This window comes from Oncorhynchus mykiss, chromosome 13 (genome assembly GCF_057628025.1).
Source record: "Oncorhynchus mykiss isolate SJ-2025 chromosome 13, ASM5762802v1, whole genome shotgun sequence".
In the NCBI taxonomy this organism is placed as follows: domain Eukaryota; kingdom Metazoa; phylum Chordata; class Actinopteri; order Salmoniformes; family Salmonidae; genus Oncorhynchus; species Oncorhynchus mykiss.
The window spans coordinates 59,639,210-59,653,623 of record NC_143034.1 but is presented as its reverse complement, the minus strand read 5'-3'; the positions used below and the strand labels follow the sequence as shown (position 1 = coordinate 59,653,623).

Genomic DNA, 14,414 nt, shown 5'->3' with positions numbered 1-14,414 from the left:
ATTGTCTATGAGTTTCTAGTAGCTAGACCATATGGGTGAAGAGAAAATAAGCATTATTTTCAATTAACTCTGCAACTCTTCCAACTATTGACTTTTCTTCACTACTGCCACCAATTTGACACCAAAACATTGACAACAAATACATATTGACATAGTAAAATAAATTAAAGTGTGTAAAAAAATGATAAAGGGTATTATGATGAAACTCTCATATTAAACACCATTGGTATTCCCTAAATTGATGGTTTATATTTACGATATTGTTTTACAGCTTTGTCATATTTATTTTGTTTTTGTTGATATTTTAAAATCATCTTATTTAATGATGTCATATATTCTGCATGTGACACGACCACACAGAGGGCCATAGATAACACCTGGGATAATCTGGAGTCCCCAAAAGGGCCAATAGATTATTTATGATAGATTACACAAAATCATTGAAAGACACCAAAATTCTGATAGTTTAATGGTCAACTGTGAACGTTTCCAGTAATATAACCTCCCTTTGCAACCCTACTGTGGAAGCAGTCAAGGAGACTCGCAACATGCAAAAATCTAGCACACCTAAAGAGAGTGTGAGAGAGAGAAATAGAGCAAGGTGATAGACAAGCCTTGGAGCAGAAAGCTTTAATACACCAACACAAATCTTGACCTTACACCTTACAGCTCTTTGACCTTTTCAAACCCACCACAGACTTTAGATGACTTTATCAACCACAACAACTACTGTAAGTCCTTTATCAAACTTTCCTCACAAATGTCTTCAAATAGTCCTTGATGAAAAAACATGGCCCATAGCCCAAACAACTGTTTTTGTTTTGCCCATGGCCCAGACATTGCTATATTACAGACTCTATCCACATGTTTTGTTGAGTGTGAAAAGGGGAAAGAAAGTGTGTGCTCTTACCGGGCATGTGCACCATCCTGCAGTTACAGTTTTCCACGATGTAGCGTGTCTCACAGTCGATCCTGCAAGCTGTCACACTATAGACCTGGAAGAAGCCAGAGTCTAGGGCCTTGGACTCACACTCTCCCCACGGAGGAGGCAGGTAGGTCAGCTACAACACAGGAGAGACACAGTGGGGGGATTGAGCAGAGAGACAGAGAGTGACAGGGAAAAACACTCAGCTGAGGTCTAAAACTCCCATAGACACATGGGAGATGTCATGGTGTTATTGTGATTTAGAGCCATCAGAGAGAGGTTCCAGAAGGCCCTCTAGAACACAGCAGGCTAGATGACAGAGGAACAAAAGGAAGGTCTGGCCAACAGACTGGGCAGAATGGGACACATTCACAGATACAGTCTCTCGCTGTGAAAACTCACAACAGGTTCCAAGAACACAAAATCTCCAAATGTTCCCCCCTCTCGCCCCCACCCCACCCCCATGGCTCTGGAGACGGGAACAGCAGACGAGGAGAGAGGGACACCAGGAGGAGCTGTGTGAGCGCCCATCTGCCGTGCACGCAGGCAGCCCTCTCCAGCTGCTCCGCTACTCTCAGTTCAGCATCCATCACCCAGCGCCCCCTGCATTGTGGGAGATGCAGTTTCCTCAGCCAAATACCAGTTATTGGACCAAAATAATCCTTCTCCTGCCAGGTCAGATTTGGCTGTGGAATGTCTGTTAGCACAGATAACATTGGAGAAGAATCCCTCCAATCAGAGACTGATACTGTATCCATGCATCCAGATTAGTTTGCTGTTGTTAACTCAAACACAGAATTCCCTCGATATCAGCAAGCAAGACATTGATTTTCAAATCAAGACAGGCTATATACAGTAGCGAGGCTATAAAAGTAGCAAGGCTACATACAGACACCGGTTAATCAGGCTGATTGAGGTAGTATGCAGATGTAGATATGGTTAAAGTGACTATGCATATATGATGAACAGAGAGTAGCAGTAGTGTAAAAGAGGGGTTGGCGGGTGGTGGGTGGCGGGTGGCGGGACACAATGCAGATAGCCGGTTAGCCAATGTGCGGGAGCACTGGTTGGTCGGCCCAATTGAGGTAGTACGTACATGAATGTATAGTTAAAGTGACTATGCATATATGATAAACAGAGAGTAGCAGCAGCGTAAAAAGAGGGTTTGTGGGGGTTGGGGGGGCACACAATGCAAATAGTCCGGGTAGCCATTTGATTACCTGTTCAGGAGTCTTATCGCTTGGGGATAAAAACTGTTGAGAAGCCTTTTTGTCCTAGACTTGGCACTCTGGTACCGCTTGCCATGAGGTAGTAGAGAGAACAGTCTATGACAGGGGTGGCTGGGGTCTTTGACAATTTTTTGGGGCCTTCCTCTGACACCGCCTGGTGTAGAGGTCCTGGATGGCAGGCAGCTTAGCCCCAGTGATGTACTGGGCCGTACACACTACCCTCTGTAGTGCCTTGCGGACAGAGGCCAAGGTATTGCCGTACCAGCCAGTGATGCAACCAGTCAGGATGCTATCGATGTTGCAGCTGTAAAACCTTTTGAGGATCTCAGGACCGATGCCAAATATTTTTAGTTTCCTGAAGGGGAATAGGCTTTGTCGTGCCCTTTTCACGACTGTCTTGGTGTGTTTGGACTATTCTAGTTTGTTGTTGATGTGGACACCGAGGAACTTGAAGCTCTCAACCTGTTCCACTACAGCTCGATTGAAACACAACTAATGAAGCCAACAAATCAAAACATTTCAAACTAGCCCTGGCCTCACTCATATACTGTAGGTCTGGCCACGCTCCTGTAGGTCTACATTCACAATTAAAAAGTCTTCCCTAAAGGCCAGCTGTTCATCACTTCTAGGAAGATAGACTTTCCCAGCACTGTCGATTTCATTAAGATTAGAGGCAGGTGCTCCTCAGCAGCAGTCAGTCCATCACCTTTCCCATCACCTTCATACCTCTGCTAATCTTTCCTCTTGTCCTAATTGGAGTGGCTGATGTACAACACTATTATCCTGCTGTAATCAAATATCAAATCATCAGAGTAGATAGGTGTCAGCGCCCACTATGGGGTGATCTGATGACCTGATTAAATACACTCCAATGACGGCCAGGACCCTCTCTGCCCCTCCCCACACATTATTCATCAATGACCACACACTCTGCCATTGGGATGCACGTCATCAACTAGAAAGAATATTAGAAACGGATCAAAACTAAAATGCAACAGTTGAATCAACAAGGGGCATAATTAAAGTTGTCGCCTCTAGATGTGGAATTAGGCTTTGGGAGCTCTACATGGATTTGCTAACTTTGGCGATTATTTTGAAAATCGGAGCTGTGAGTCTGGAGTTTTATTAACGAACCAGTACAGTATAGTATATCAGTTCATCCCTCTCCCGTGGACACTAGGTTGCCAAGACCAAAAATACATTACTGAGACCCATCCAGAAGACACAGGAGGGAGAGAGGCTCAGGCTCTTTAATAGAACAGTAATTTACAGACATGGGAATGCCCTTGTGACTTCTGTGGAAAGCATAGCAAAGAACACTTTAACATTTGAAACTCCCCTATACTTAAAATAATGAGAAAATACAGAGGATTATTAAAGAACACAGGCAATCTAGTGTGTGTGTGTGTGTGTGTGTGTGTGTGTGTGTGTGTGTGTGTGTGTGTGTGTGTCTGTGTTCATGCATTATTAAGTGCCTATAGTGGCTGTGTTCTTTGGCTTCTGTGCACTTATTTATTTTTTGATGAAGTGGCTTTAATCTGGAAGTAATAATACGAGTTCATTTGAGTGCATGACTTCAGCTCCGCCTCACAATTGAGCTGTCTGGTTGGATCTGATTACAATCGCACACCAATGACCACAGGCAGCCATTGTACTTTTACAAAGTTCCCACAGTACTGCTAATCATTAAGACATATCGGCTATATTCAGCCTGATTATAAGCATGGTCATTACATGGCGTCTCACAAGATGTCCTCGGGCTGGCTCAGTCAGGAACTAAATTTGTGCCACGCTGCAGGAACACAACAAGGGCCAAGCCACAGTAGGAAGTCTGGGGAATCTTTGAATTCAAAGTGCAAAGTGGAGTTAATTAGCTGGTGTCTAAATTGACTGTGTTTCCCACTGTGCTGGTACAATGGGGAGGATGAAGGATGATGATGTTGTGCCAGTCAGTCACACAGAGCCAGTCACACAGATAGAGCTGAGATGGAGCTGAGACTGCTGGGAGCTCTACGGCCCAGGGGGCCTGCCTGGCCACACCATGATTGGAGGCCTCCAGAGTCGCCTGCCTGCCTGCTTGCCTGCCTGCCTGCCTGCCTGCCTACCTGCCTGCCTACCTGCCTGCCTGCCTGTCTGCCCGCCTGTCTGCCCGCCTGCCTGCCTGCCTGCCTGCCTGCCTGCCTGCCTGCCGCTGTACAGTAGACCTTCTCTGTATGCCTATCGCTGGCAGACTTTTTCTTTCTTTTCCCTACTCTAATCTTTTTCAGGACGTGAGTTGTTTTTCAAACTTCTGGAAATGACTGAACATGTTTTGGATCTTCCTTATTCATGCCCTTTTTTAAATGATGGGAGTTATACAATTTATTATACAGTGCCTTGCGAAAGTATTCGGCCCCCTTGAACTTTGCGACCTTTTGCCACATTTCAGGCTTCAAACATAAAGATATAAAACTGTATTTTTTTGTGAAGAATCAACAACAAGTGGGACACAATCATGAAGTGGAACGACATTTATTGGATATTTCAAACTTTTTTAACAAATCAAAAACTGAAAAATTGGGCGTGCAAAATTATTCAGCCCCCTTAAGTTAATACTTTGTAGCGCCACCTTTTGCTGCGATTACAGCTGTAAGTCGCTTGGGGTATGTCTCTATCAGTTTTGCACATCGAGAGACTGACATTTTTTCCCATTCCTCCTTGCAAAACAGCTCGAGCTCAGTGAGGTTGGATGGAGAGCATTTGTGAACAGCAATTTTCAGTTCTTTCCACAGATTCTCGATTGGATTCAGGTCTGGACTTTGACTTGGCCATTCTAACACCTGGATATGTTTATTTTTGAACCATTCCATTGTAGATTTTGCTTTATGTTTTGGATCATTGTCTTGTTGGAAGACAAATCTCCATCCCAGTCTCAGGTCTTCCAGAATGGTCCTGTATTTGACTCCATCCATCTTCCCATCAATTTTCAATTTTAACCATCTTCCCTGTCCCTGCTGAAGAAAAGCAGGCCCAAACCATGATGCTGCCACCACCATGTTTGACAGTGGGGATGGTGTGTTCAGCTGTGTTGCTTTTACGCCATCTACACACAAAACCACATAGTGACAAATTGAAATCGTTTTTGACATTTTGCAAATGTATTGAAAATGGGATGCATAAATATCAATTTACATAAGTATTCACACCCCTGAGTCAATACTTTGTAGAAGCACCTTTGGCAGGGATTACAGCTGCGAGTCTTTCTGGATAAGTCTATAAGAGCTTTCCACACCTCAATTGTGGAACATTTCTCCACTATTCTTTTCAAAATTCTACAAGCTCTGTCATCTTGGTTGTTGATCATATAGACAACTATTTTCAGGTCTTTCCAAAGATTTTCAAGCAGATTTAAGTCAAAAATGTAAAACTCCTGAGATTATTTAGTCATACCATAACAAAGGGGTTGAATACTTATTGACTCAACATTTCACTTTTTCATTTTCAATTAATTTGTACAAATTTCCAAAAACATTTAGGTATTGTGTGTAGGCCAGTGACACAAAATCTCAATATGAATCCATTTTAAATCAGGCTGTAACTCAACAAAATGTGGAAAAAGTCAAGGGGTGGGAATACTTTCTAAAGGTACTGTCTAGGTTTCCTGCTTTATCAGTCCATGGTTGTGGACTACAGGAAAAGGAGGACCGAGCACCCCTCCATTCTCATCGACCGGGCTGTAGTGGAGCAGGTTGAGAGCTTCAAGTTCCTTGGCGATCACATCGCCAACAAACTATCATGGTCCAAGAACACCAAGACAGTTATGAAGAGGGAACGACAAAACCTACAGAGGGTAGTGCGTACGGCTCAGTACATCACCGGGGCCAAGCTTCCTGCCATCCAGGACCTCTATACCAGGTGGTGTCAGAGGAAGGCCCTAAAAATTGTCAAAGACTCCCACCACCCCAGTCATAGACTGTTCTCTCTGCTACCGCACGCGCCAAGTGTAGGTCCAAGAGGTTTCTAAACAGCTTCTATCCCCCCACAGCTAATCAAATGGCTACCCAGACTATTTGCATCCCTCCCTCTTCCAAGCGGCTGCTACTCTCTGTTATTATCTGTGCATAGTCACTTTAATAACACTAACAGCGTGTACATATTACCTCAATTACCTCGACACCGGTGCCCATTGACTCTGTACCGATACCCCGGTTATTTACTGCTGCTCTTTAATTATTTGTCAGTCTTATCGCTTACTTTTTTGTAGGAATTTTCTTAAAACTGCTATGTTGGTTAAGGGCTTGTAGGTAAGCATTTCACTGTAAGGTCTACACCGGTTGTATTCGGCGCATGTGACAAATAAAATGTGATTTTGATTTGATTTGATTTTAATTGCAGAACAGGCATCTCATGTAAATGCTGGAGACATAAGCCATTTGAAGTGTGAGGAAAAAGAGATGAATCGTGACAGGAATCTGTCAACTAAGACAAGGGCAATCCAGCCAACTCCCTGTGGCAACTTAGATAAAAACATATCCAGGGTCAGAGAAGGAGAGTGGGAGAGAGAAGACGGGAGAGAGACAGAGAGAGAGGGAGACAGAGAGACAGAGAGAAAGACAGAGTGATAAAGAGAGATACTCCCAGTCAGGGAGTGGACAGAGATAAGAGGTCAGACCTAGGGCTGTTGTGGTGACCGTATTAGTGCCACACCGGTGGTCACGAGTCATGAAGGCAGTCAAATTCCACGGTAATTAGGCTTCTCCAAGCTCTGATGCTGCTGATGGTCATTAGTAGCCTACAAAACTTACTAACTGCCTGGTACTCAGCACTCTATTGTCCCTCTAATCACTCTGACATCAATGCAAATGTTATTGAAAATCTAATCAAACACTTCATGAGAGCCCATGAGTTCATGTTGCTCAACATTTCTATAGGCTATGCAATTGCACGAGAAAAGAGGGTGATGGCCTCGATTAAAAAGAGGAGGATCCCATCAGCTTCCTATAAGCTAGGCCTACTATATTTACTTCTCAACTTGCCTAATATTAAGCACATTGCTTATTTTTACAACAGGAGTATAGCCTACCTGGCTGGCATGAAAATTAACCACAGGAAAAGCGGTTTCGAGAGAGAGAAGTGCATGATATTGGTCCATTCGAAATCAAAACAAATGTCACACATACACACTACCAGTCAAAAGTTTTACAACACCTACTCATTCAAGGGTTTTTCTTTATTTTGACTATTTTCTATATTGTAGAATAATAGTGAAGACATCAACACTATGAAATAACACATTTGGAATCATGTTGTAACCAAAACAACGTTAAGCAAATCAAAATATATTTGGTATTTGAGATTCTTCAAATAGCCACCATTTACCTTGCTGACAGATTTGCACACTCTTGGCATTCTCTCAACCGGATTTAGGAGGTCGTCACCCGGAATGCCTTCTTAAAAGTTAATTTGTAGAATTTCTTTCCTTCTTAATGCGTTTTAGCCAATCAGTTGTGTTGTGACAAGGTAGGGGGGTATACAGAAGATAGCCCTATTTGGTAAAAGACCAAGTCCATATTATGGCAAGAACAGCTCAAATAAGCAAAGAGAAACGACAGTCCATCATTACTTTAAGACATGAAGGTCAGTCAATACGGAACATTTCAAGAACTTTGAAAGTTTCTTCAAGTGCAGTCGCAAAAACCATCAAGTGCTATGATGAAACTGGCTCTCATGAGGACCGCCACAGGAATGGAAGACCCAGAGTTACCTCTGCTGCAGAGGATAAGTTCATTATAGTTACCAGCCTCAGAAAATGCAAATAAATGCTTCACAGAGTTCAAGTAACAGACACATCTCAACATCAACTGTTCAGAGGAGACTGTGTGAATCAGGCCTTCATGCATGAATTGCAGCAAAGAAACCACTACCAAAGGACACCAATAACAAGAAGAGACCTGCTTGGACCAAGAAACATGAGCAATGGTCATTAGACTGGTGGAAATTTGTCCTTTGGCCTGATGCTTCAAAATTGGAAAGGTTTGGTTCCAACCGCCGTGTCTTTGTAGGTGAAAGGATGATCTCCGCATGTAAAGCATGGAGGAGGAGGTGTTATGGTGTGGGGATGCTTTGCTGGTGACACTGTCTGTGATTTATTTAGAATTCAAGGCACACTTAACCCGCATGGCTACCACAGCATTCTGCAGCGATACACCATCCCATCTGGTTTGGGCTTAGTGGGACAATCATTTGTTTTTCAACAGGACAATGACCCAACACACCGGCTGTGTAAGGGCTATTTTACCAAGAAGGAGAGTGATGGAGTGCTGCATCAGATGACCTGGTGTCCACAATCCCCCGACCTCAACCCAATTGAGATGGAACCGCAGATTGAAGGAAAAGCAGCCAACAAGTGCTCATCATATGTGGGAACTCCTTCAAGACTGTTGGAAAAGCATTCCAGGTGAAGCTGGTTGAGAGAATGCCAAGAGTGTGCAAAGCTGTCATCAAGGCAAAGGGTGGCTAATTGAAGAATCTCAAATATGAAATATATTTTGATATGTTTAACACTTTTTTGGTTACTATGTAATTCCATATGTGTTATTTCATAGTTGTGATGTCTTCACTATTATTCTACAATGTAGAAAAAAGTAAAACATTAAGAAAAACCCTTGAATGAGTAGGTATTCTAAAACTTTTGACCGGTAGTGTATTATTTAGTATACGTAAAGACAAGATTAAATCAAGAATAGTCTGATGGGTGACAATATTAGCCTATCACTTGTGAATTATATACTATCACTTGTGAATGACGCCCAGTGTAAGGCAAGAGAAAATGCCATTTTTAGCTACTTTTCAAAATCCTAGTCACACACCTCGTGTAGCCTAGCCCATAGGCCTTTATGTTTTGATAAGGTTTGTATCACAACTGGCATCCATGTATTGTAATCTTCCTGCCTCAACTGTATATGTGCACACACACACACACACACCCACACACACCTGAATAGAAAGTTCTTTATCAGAAGTGCACGTTTTTCATCTCGGAGAGATAAGCTCCACTCAAGAGGAGGTTGAAATTGAAATCTAAAAGTGAAAAGTGTCAGGAAGATTGAAGCAGACCTATTCAGCGTGTACAGTAATAACTTAGGTCAAAAGGCACCTACCCTCTGCTCCTGAGTGGCAACAAAGGTCTGAAATCCCGGGGCAACGCCAAAGCCCAGTTCGTGGACGAACGGGGGCTCTGCCTGGCTGTGGATCTGCACACGCACACCCGCCTCGAACGCTGTCTCCTCTGTGGGGGAAAACATAGACACACACAGGGAGATTAACAGTTACTATCACAAACACACACACACACACACACACACACACACACACACACACACACACACACACACACACACACACACACACACACACACACACACACACACACACACACACACACACACACACACACACACAGCTCAAACACTACAGACTTAAAAGTACCTAATATACACACAATTACTTGAACAAAGTAAAAGACAGTGAAATTCCTTTAGTAGATGAATGGTGAGCCTGTGAATGAGAGCCATATGCTTCCCTGCCTGCCTTCTTCCTCTATATGGATAACATGCGTTCAGTGAAAAGACAGCCCATTTGCCTCGGCTCAACATCAAATAGAGGAGCAGGAGTAGAAATTCCACTGGCTGTCTCTTAAACTTCTTATGGCTGGGGGGCAGTATTGAGTAGCTTGGATGAATAAGTTGCCCAAAGTAAACGGCCTGCTCCTCAGTCTCAGTTGCTAATATATGCATATTATTATTAGTATTGGATAGAACACTCCAAAGTTTCTACAACTGTTTGAATGATGTCTGTGAGTATAACAGAACTCATATGGCAGGCAAAATCCTGAGGAGAAATCAAAACAGGAAGTGAGAAATCTGAGCGTTGTATGTATTCACCACAGTTCCCAATGAAATCCCCTTGAGATATTAATGATGTTGCACTGCCTAGGGGTTCCACTAGATGTCAACCATCTATAGAAATTTGAATGAGACTTCTACTGTGTTGTGGGACTGAATGAGAGCAGAATCTATAAGGTGACTGGCAGTCAGCCATTTTCTGATCATGCGCATTCCTCATGGTATCCACTTGCGTTCCATTGCTCATCAAGACACAAAGGAATACTCCGGTTGGAACTTTATTGAAGCTATATGTTAAAAACATCCTAATGATTGATTCTGTACTTAGTTTGAAATGTTTCTTCGACCTGTAATATAACTTTTTGAAGTTTTTGTCCAACGTAACGCTGACCAGAATGAGCGTTTGGATATGTATACCAAACGCGCTAACAAAAGAAGGTATTTGGACATAAATAACGGACCTTATCGAACAAAACAAACATTTATTGTGGACCTGGGATTCCTGGAGTGCTTTCTGATGTAGATCATCAAAGGTAAGGGAATATTTATCATGTAATTACTTGTTATGTTGACGCCAACATTGCGGTTTCAGATTATTGCATGGTTTGCTTATTCCGTAAAGTTTTTTTGAAATCAGACACAGCGGTTGCATTACGGAGAGGTATATCTACAGTGCCTTGCGAAAGTATTCGGCCCCTTTGAACTTTGCGACCTTTTGCCACATTTCAGGCTTCAAACATAAAGATATAAAACTGTATTTTTTTGTGAAGAATCAACAACAAGTGGGACACAATCATGAAGTGGAACGACATTTATTGGATATTTCAAACTTTTAACTTTTTAACAAATCAAAAACTGAAAAATTGGGCGTGCAAAATTATTCAGCCCCCTTAAGTTAATACTTTGTAGCGCCACCTTTTGCTGCGATTACAGCTGTAAGTCGCTTGGGGTATGTCTCTATCAGTTTTGCACATCGAGAGACTGACATTTTTTCCCATTCCTCCTTGCAAAACAGCTCGAGCTCAGTGAGGTTGGATGGAGAGCATTTGTGAACAGCAGTTTTCAGTTCTTTCCACAGATTCTCGATTGGATTCAGGTCTGGACTTTGACTTGGCCATTCTAACACCTGGATATGTTTATTATTGAACCATTCCATTGTAGATTTTGCTTTATGTTTTGGATCATTGTCTTGTTGGAAGACAAATCTCCGTCCCAGTCTCAGGTCTTTTGCAGACTCCATCAGGTTTTCTTCCAGAATGGTCCTGTATTTGGCTCCATCCATCTTCCCATCAATTTTAACCATCTTCCCTGTCCCTGCTGAAGAAAAGCAGGCCCAAACCATGATGCTGCCACCACCATGTTTGACAGTGGGGATGGTGTGTTCAGCTGTGTTGCTTTTACGCCAAACATAACGTTTTGCATTGTTGCCAAAAGTTCAATTTTGGTTTCATCTGACCAGAGCACCTTCTTCCACATGTTTGGTGTGTCTTCCAGGTGGCTTGTGGCAAACTTTAAACAACAATCTTTAAGAAATGGCTTTCTTCTTGCCACTCTTCCATAAAGGCCAGATATGTGCAATATACGACTGATTGTTGTCCTATGGACAGAGTCTCCCACCTCAGCTGTAGATCTCTGCAGTTCATCCAGAGTGATCATGGGCCTCTTGGCTGCATCTCTGATCAGTCTTCTCCTTGTATGAGCTGAAAGTTTAGAGGGACGGCCAGGTCTTGGTAGATTTGCAGTGGTCTGATACTCCTTCCATTTCAATATTATCGCTTGCACAGTGCTCCTTGGGATGTTTAAAGCTTGGGAAATCTTTTTGTATCCAAATCCGGCTTTAAACTTCTTCACAACAGTATCTCGGACCTGCCTGGTGTGTTCCTTGTTCTTCATGATGCTCTCTGCGCGTTTAACGGACCTCTGAGACTATCACAGTGCAGGTGCATTTATACGGAGACTTGATTACACACAGGTGGATTGTATTTATCATCATTAGTCATTTAGGTCAACATTGGAACATTCAGAGATCCTCACTGAACTTCTGGAGAGAGTTTGCTGCACTGAAAGTAAAGGGGCTGAATAATTTTGCACGCCCAATTTTTCAGTTTTTGATTTGTTAAAAAAGTTTGAAATATCCAATAAATGTCGTTCCACTTCATGATTGTGTCCCACTTGTTGTTGATTCTTCACCAAAAAATACAGTTTTATATCTTTATGTTTGAAGCCTGAAATGTGGCAAAAGGTCGCAAAGTTCAAGGGGGCCGAATACTTTCACAAGGCACTGTATAATTCCATGTGTATAACTTGTATTATCATCTACATTTATGATGAGTATTTCTGTTGAATGATGTGGCTATGCAAAATCACTGGATGTTTTTGGAACTAGTGAATGTAACGCGCCAATGTAAACTCATATTTTGATAAATATGAACTTTATCAAACAAAACATACATGTATTTTGTAACACAAAGTCCTATGAGTGTCATCTGATGAAGATCATCAAAGGTTAGTGATTAATTTGATCTCTATTTGTGCTTTCTGAAACTCCTCTCTTTGGCTGGGAAAAAAATGGGTGTGTTTTTCTGTGGCTTGGTGGTGACCTAACATATTCGTTTGTGGTGCTTTCGCTGTAAATCCTATTTGAAATTGGACACTGTGGTGGGATTAACAACAAGATTACCATTAAAACGGTAAAAGATACATGTATGTTTGAGGAATTTCAATTTGAATTGAAATTGAATTTGGCGCCCTGCACTTTCACTGGCTGTTGTCATATCATCCCGTTAACGGGATTGCAGCCATAAGAAGTTAACTATACACATGAAAGAGCTGTTACCCAGCCAGTCACACACATGCACAAGCGCGCACACACACTGTGGCAACCCGGGGGCCATCAGGGAGCTACAAAGGCAGGAGCAGGGCCTTGGTCAGCTCCAGAGGGCTAGCGAGGTCAAGGTGAGTCAGCACCATGGACAGCTCTACAGGCACCAACTGAGGCTGATGATTCAACACCAATATTACCCAGTCCAGGCGCCGCAACCATGTGGCACTTGTAATTGGTCCCACCTGTCCATCGTTATCCCAAATTAGTATAAGTAGAGGTGCAGTCACTCGGGCAGACAGGCAGAGGGTACGCCTAGTCCTCAGAAGAGCCGGAGTGAGTATGATAAGCACCTTGATCCAATGACAAAGAAGATACTAGGCAGTGTTTGACTCATCTTTCTCTTTCTGTTCTCTGTCCCAAAGGATGATTACCTAATCCCGGGTAGCACACCACCCGGCACAAGTAGAAAGGATTGAAACCTCGGACTCATCGCTCTCTCTCTATTTTGTTTTGTTCATTGACACAGGCGGTCCGAGGAGCCGCCATGACGGACATAGTGGCCCACCAGTTACCTGAGATGCTTTTCAGTTGTATTTCTCCCCTCCCCATTTTCCCCCACTTTTATGAAAAAACTACCTTGTTTAAAGCACCACAAATTGGTCTCCCGCTGTCTTACTTTGTGAGTTTCACCTCTGACTCCCCTGGGCTGCCACAACGCACGCACACACACAGTGACACTTACAAGGACACAGGCAGGAAGACATTCTCCAATGCATAGAGACCCTCTTCCTGACAAACATCAACCAGACACACACACAAATTCCCCACAGGCAGACGTGCTAACACACTCACACATGCACGGGCACACACACATTCACACACACGCGCCGAGAGTTTGGAGGAAAATAGGCTTTATTCAAATCAATAACTTTGTCTCCGCAGTCTTCTCATCCGGCAGCCATGTTGCTGTGCATTCAATCAAGCCGCCCATCCTCCTCCATGTTTGACAGGCAGCAGCTTCAATCAGGCTGCTGGACTGGAACAGTGAAAGACTGAGCAGAGGGAGCACGGCACCCAGGGTTGACCAGCTTCTTTAAAGGGACGGCTGTGACAGAGAACACAAAGCCCACCACGGCATCACCCAGCAGCCATCCATCACACAGCTACCTGCACTCAGAAAGGAAACGCACCGTGACGTCTGGGATGGGGACGTGGTAATTTGTGGAACAGGAAATCAAACAGGTGCTGTGTGTGTGTGTGGCTGCCTTGTAGGACAGGAAGCAAGTCCCAGTACTGAATCACCAAAGTAGCATGTCTTGTGTCTGTTCTGGGTGGAGACATATGACGGTTCACTTTTTCTTATTCTACTCTACCTGTGAAATAATGTAGTAACCACATCATCGTTTATTGGTTGCATAGACAGATTTGCAGGTGCAGCGAAATACTTATGTTTCTAGCTCCAACAGTACAGTAATATCTAGCAATACAATAACAATACACACATAATCCAAAAAGTTAATACAATTAAATCAAATTAATATCCATACTGTCTA

At 43.1% G+C, this 14,414-nt stretch overlaps 1 protein-coding gene across 3 annotated transcripts in view; it reads right to left on the bottom strand.

The window, feature by feature from the left end:
• Positions 1–14,414, bottom strand: part of LOC110486711 (acid-sensing ion channel 2) — a 445,230-nt gene that overhangs the window by 17,548 nt on the left and 413,268 nt on the right. For all 3 annotated transcript variants that reach the window (XM_090196995.1, XM_090196994.1, XM_090196993.1), the window contains 2 exons: positions 9,294–9,421; positions 911–1,061 (listed from right to left, as the gene is read on the bottom strand). In XM_090196995.1, the coding sequence (XP_090053121.1) occupies positions 911–1,061; positions 9,294–9,421 (279 nt within the window). The remainder of the gene's footprint in view (positions 1–910; positions 1,062–9,293; positions 9,422–14,414) is intronic.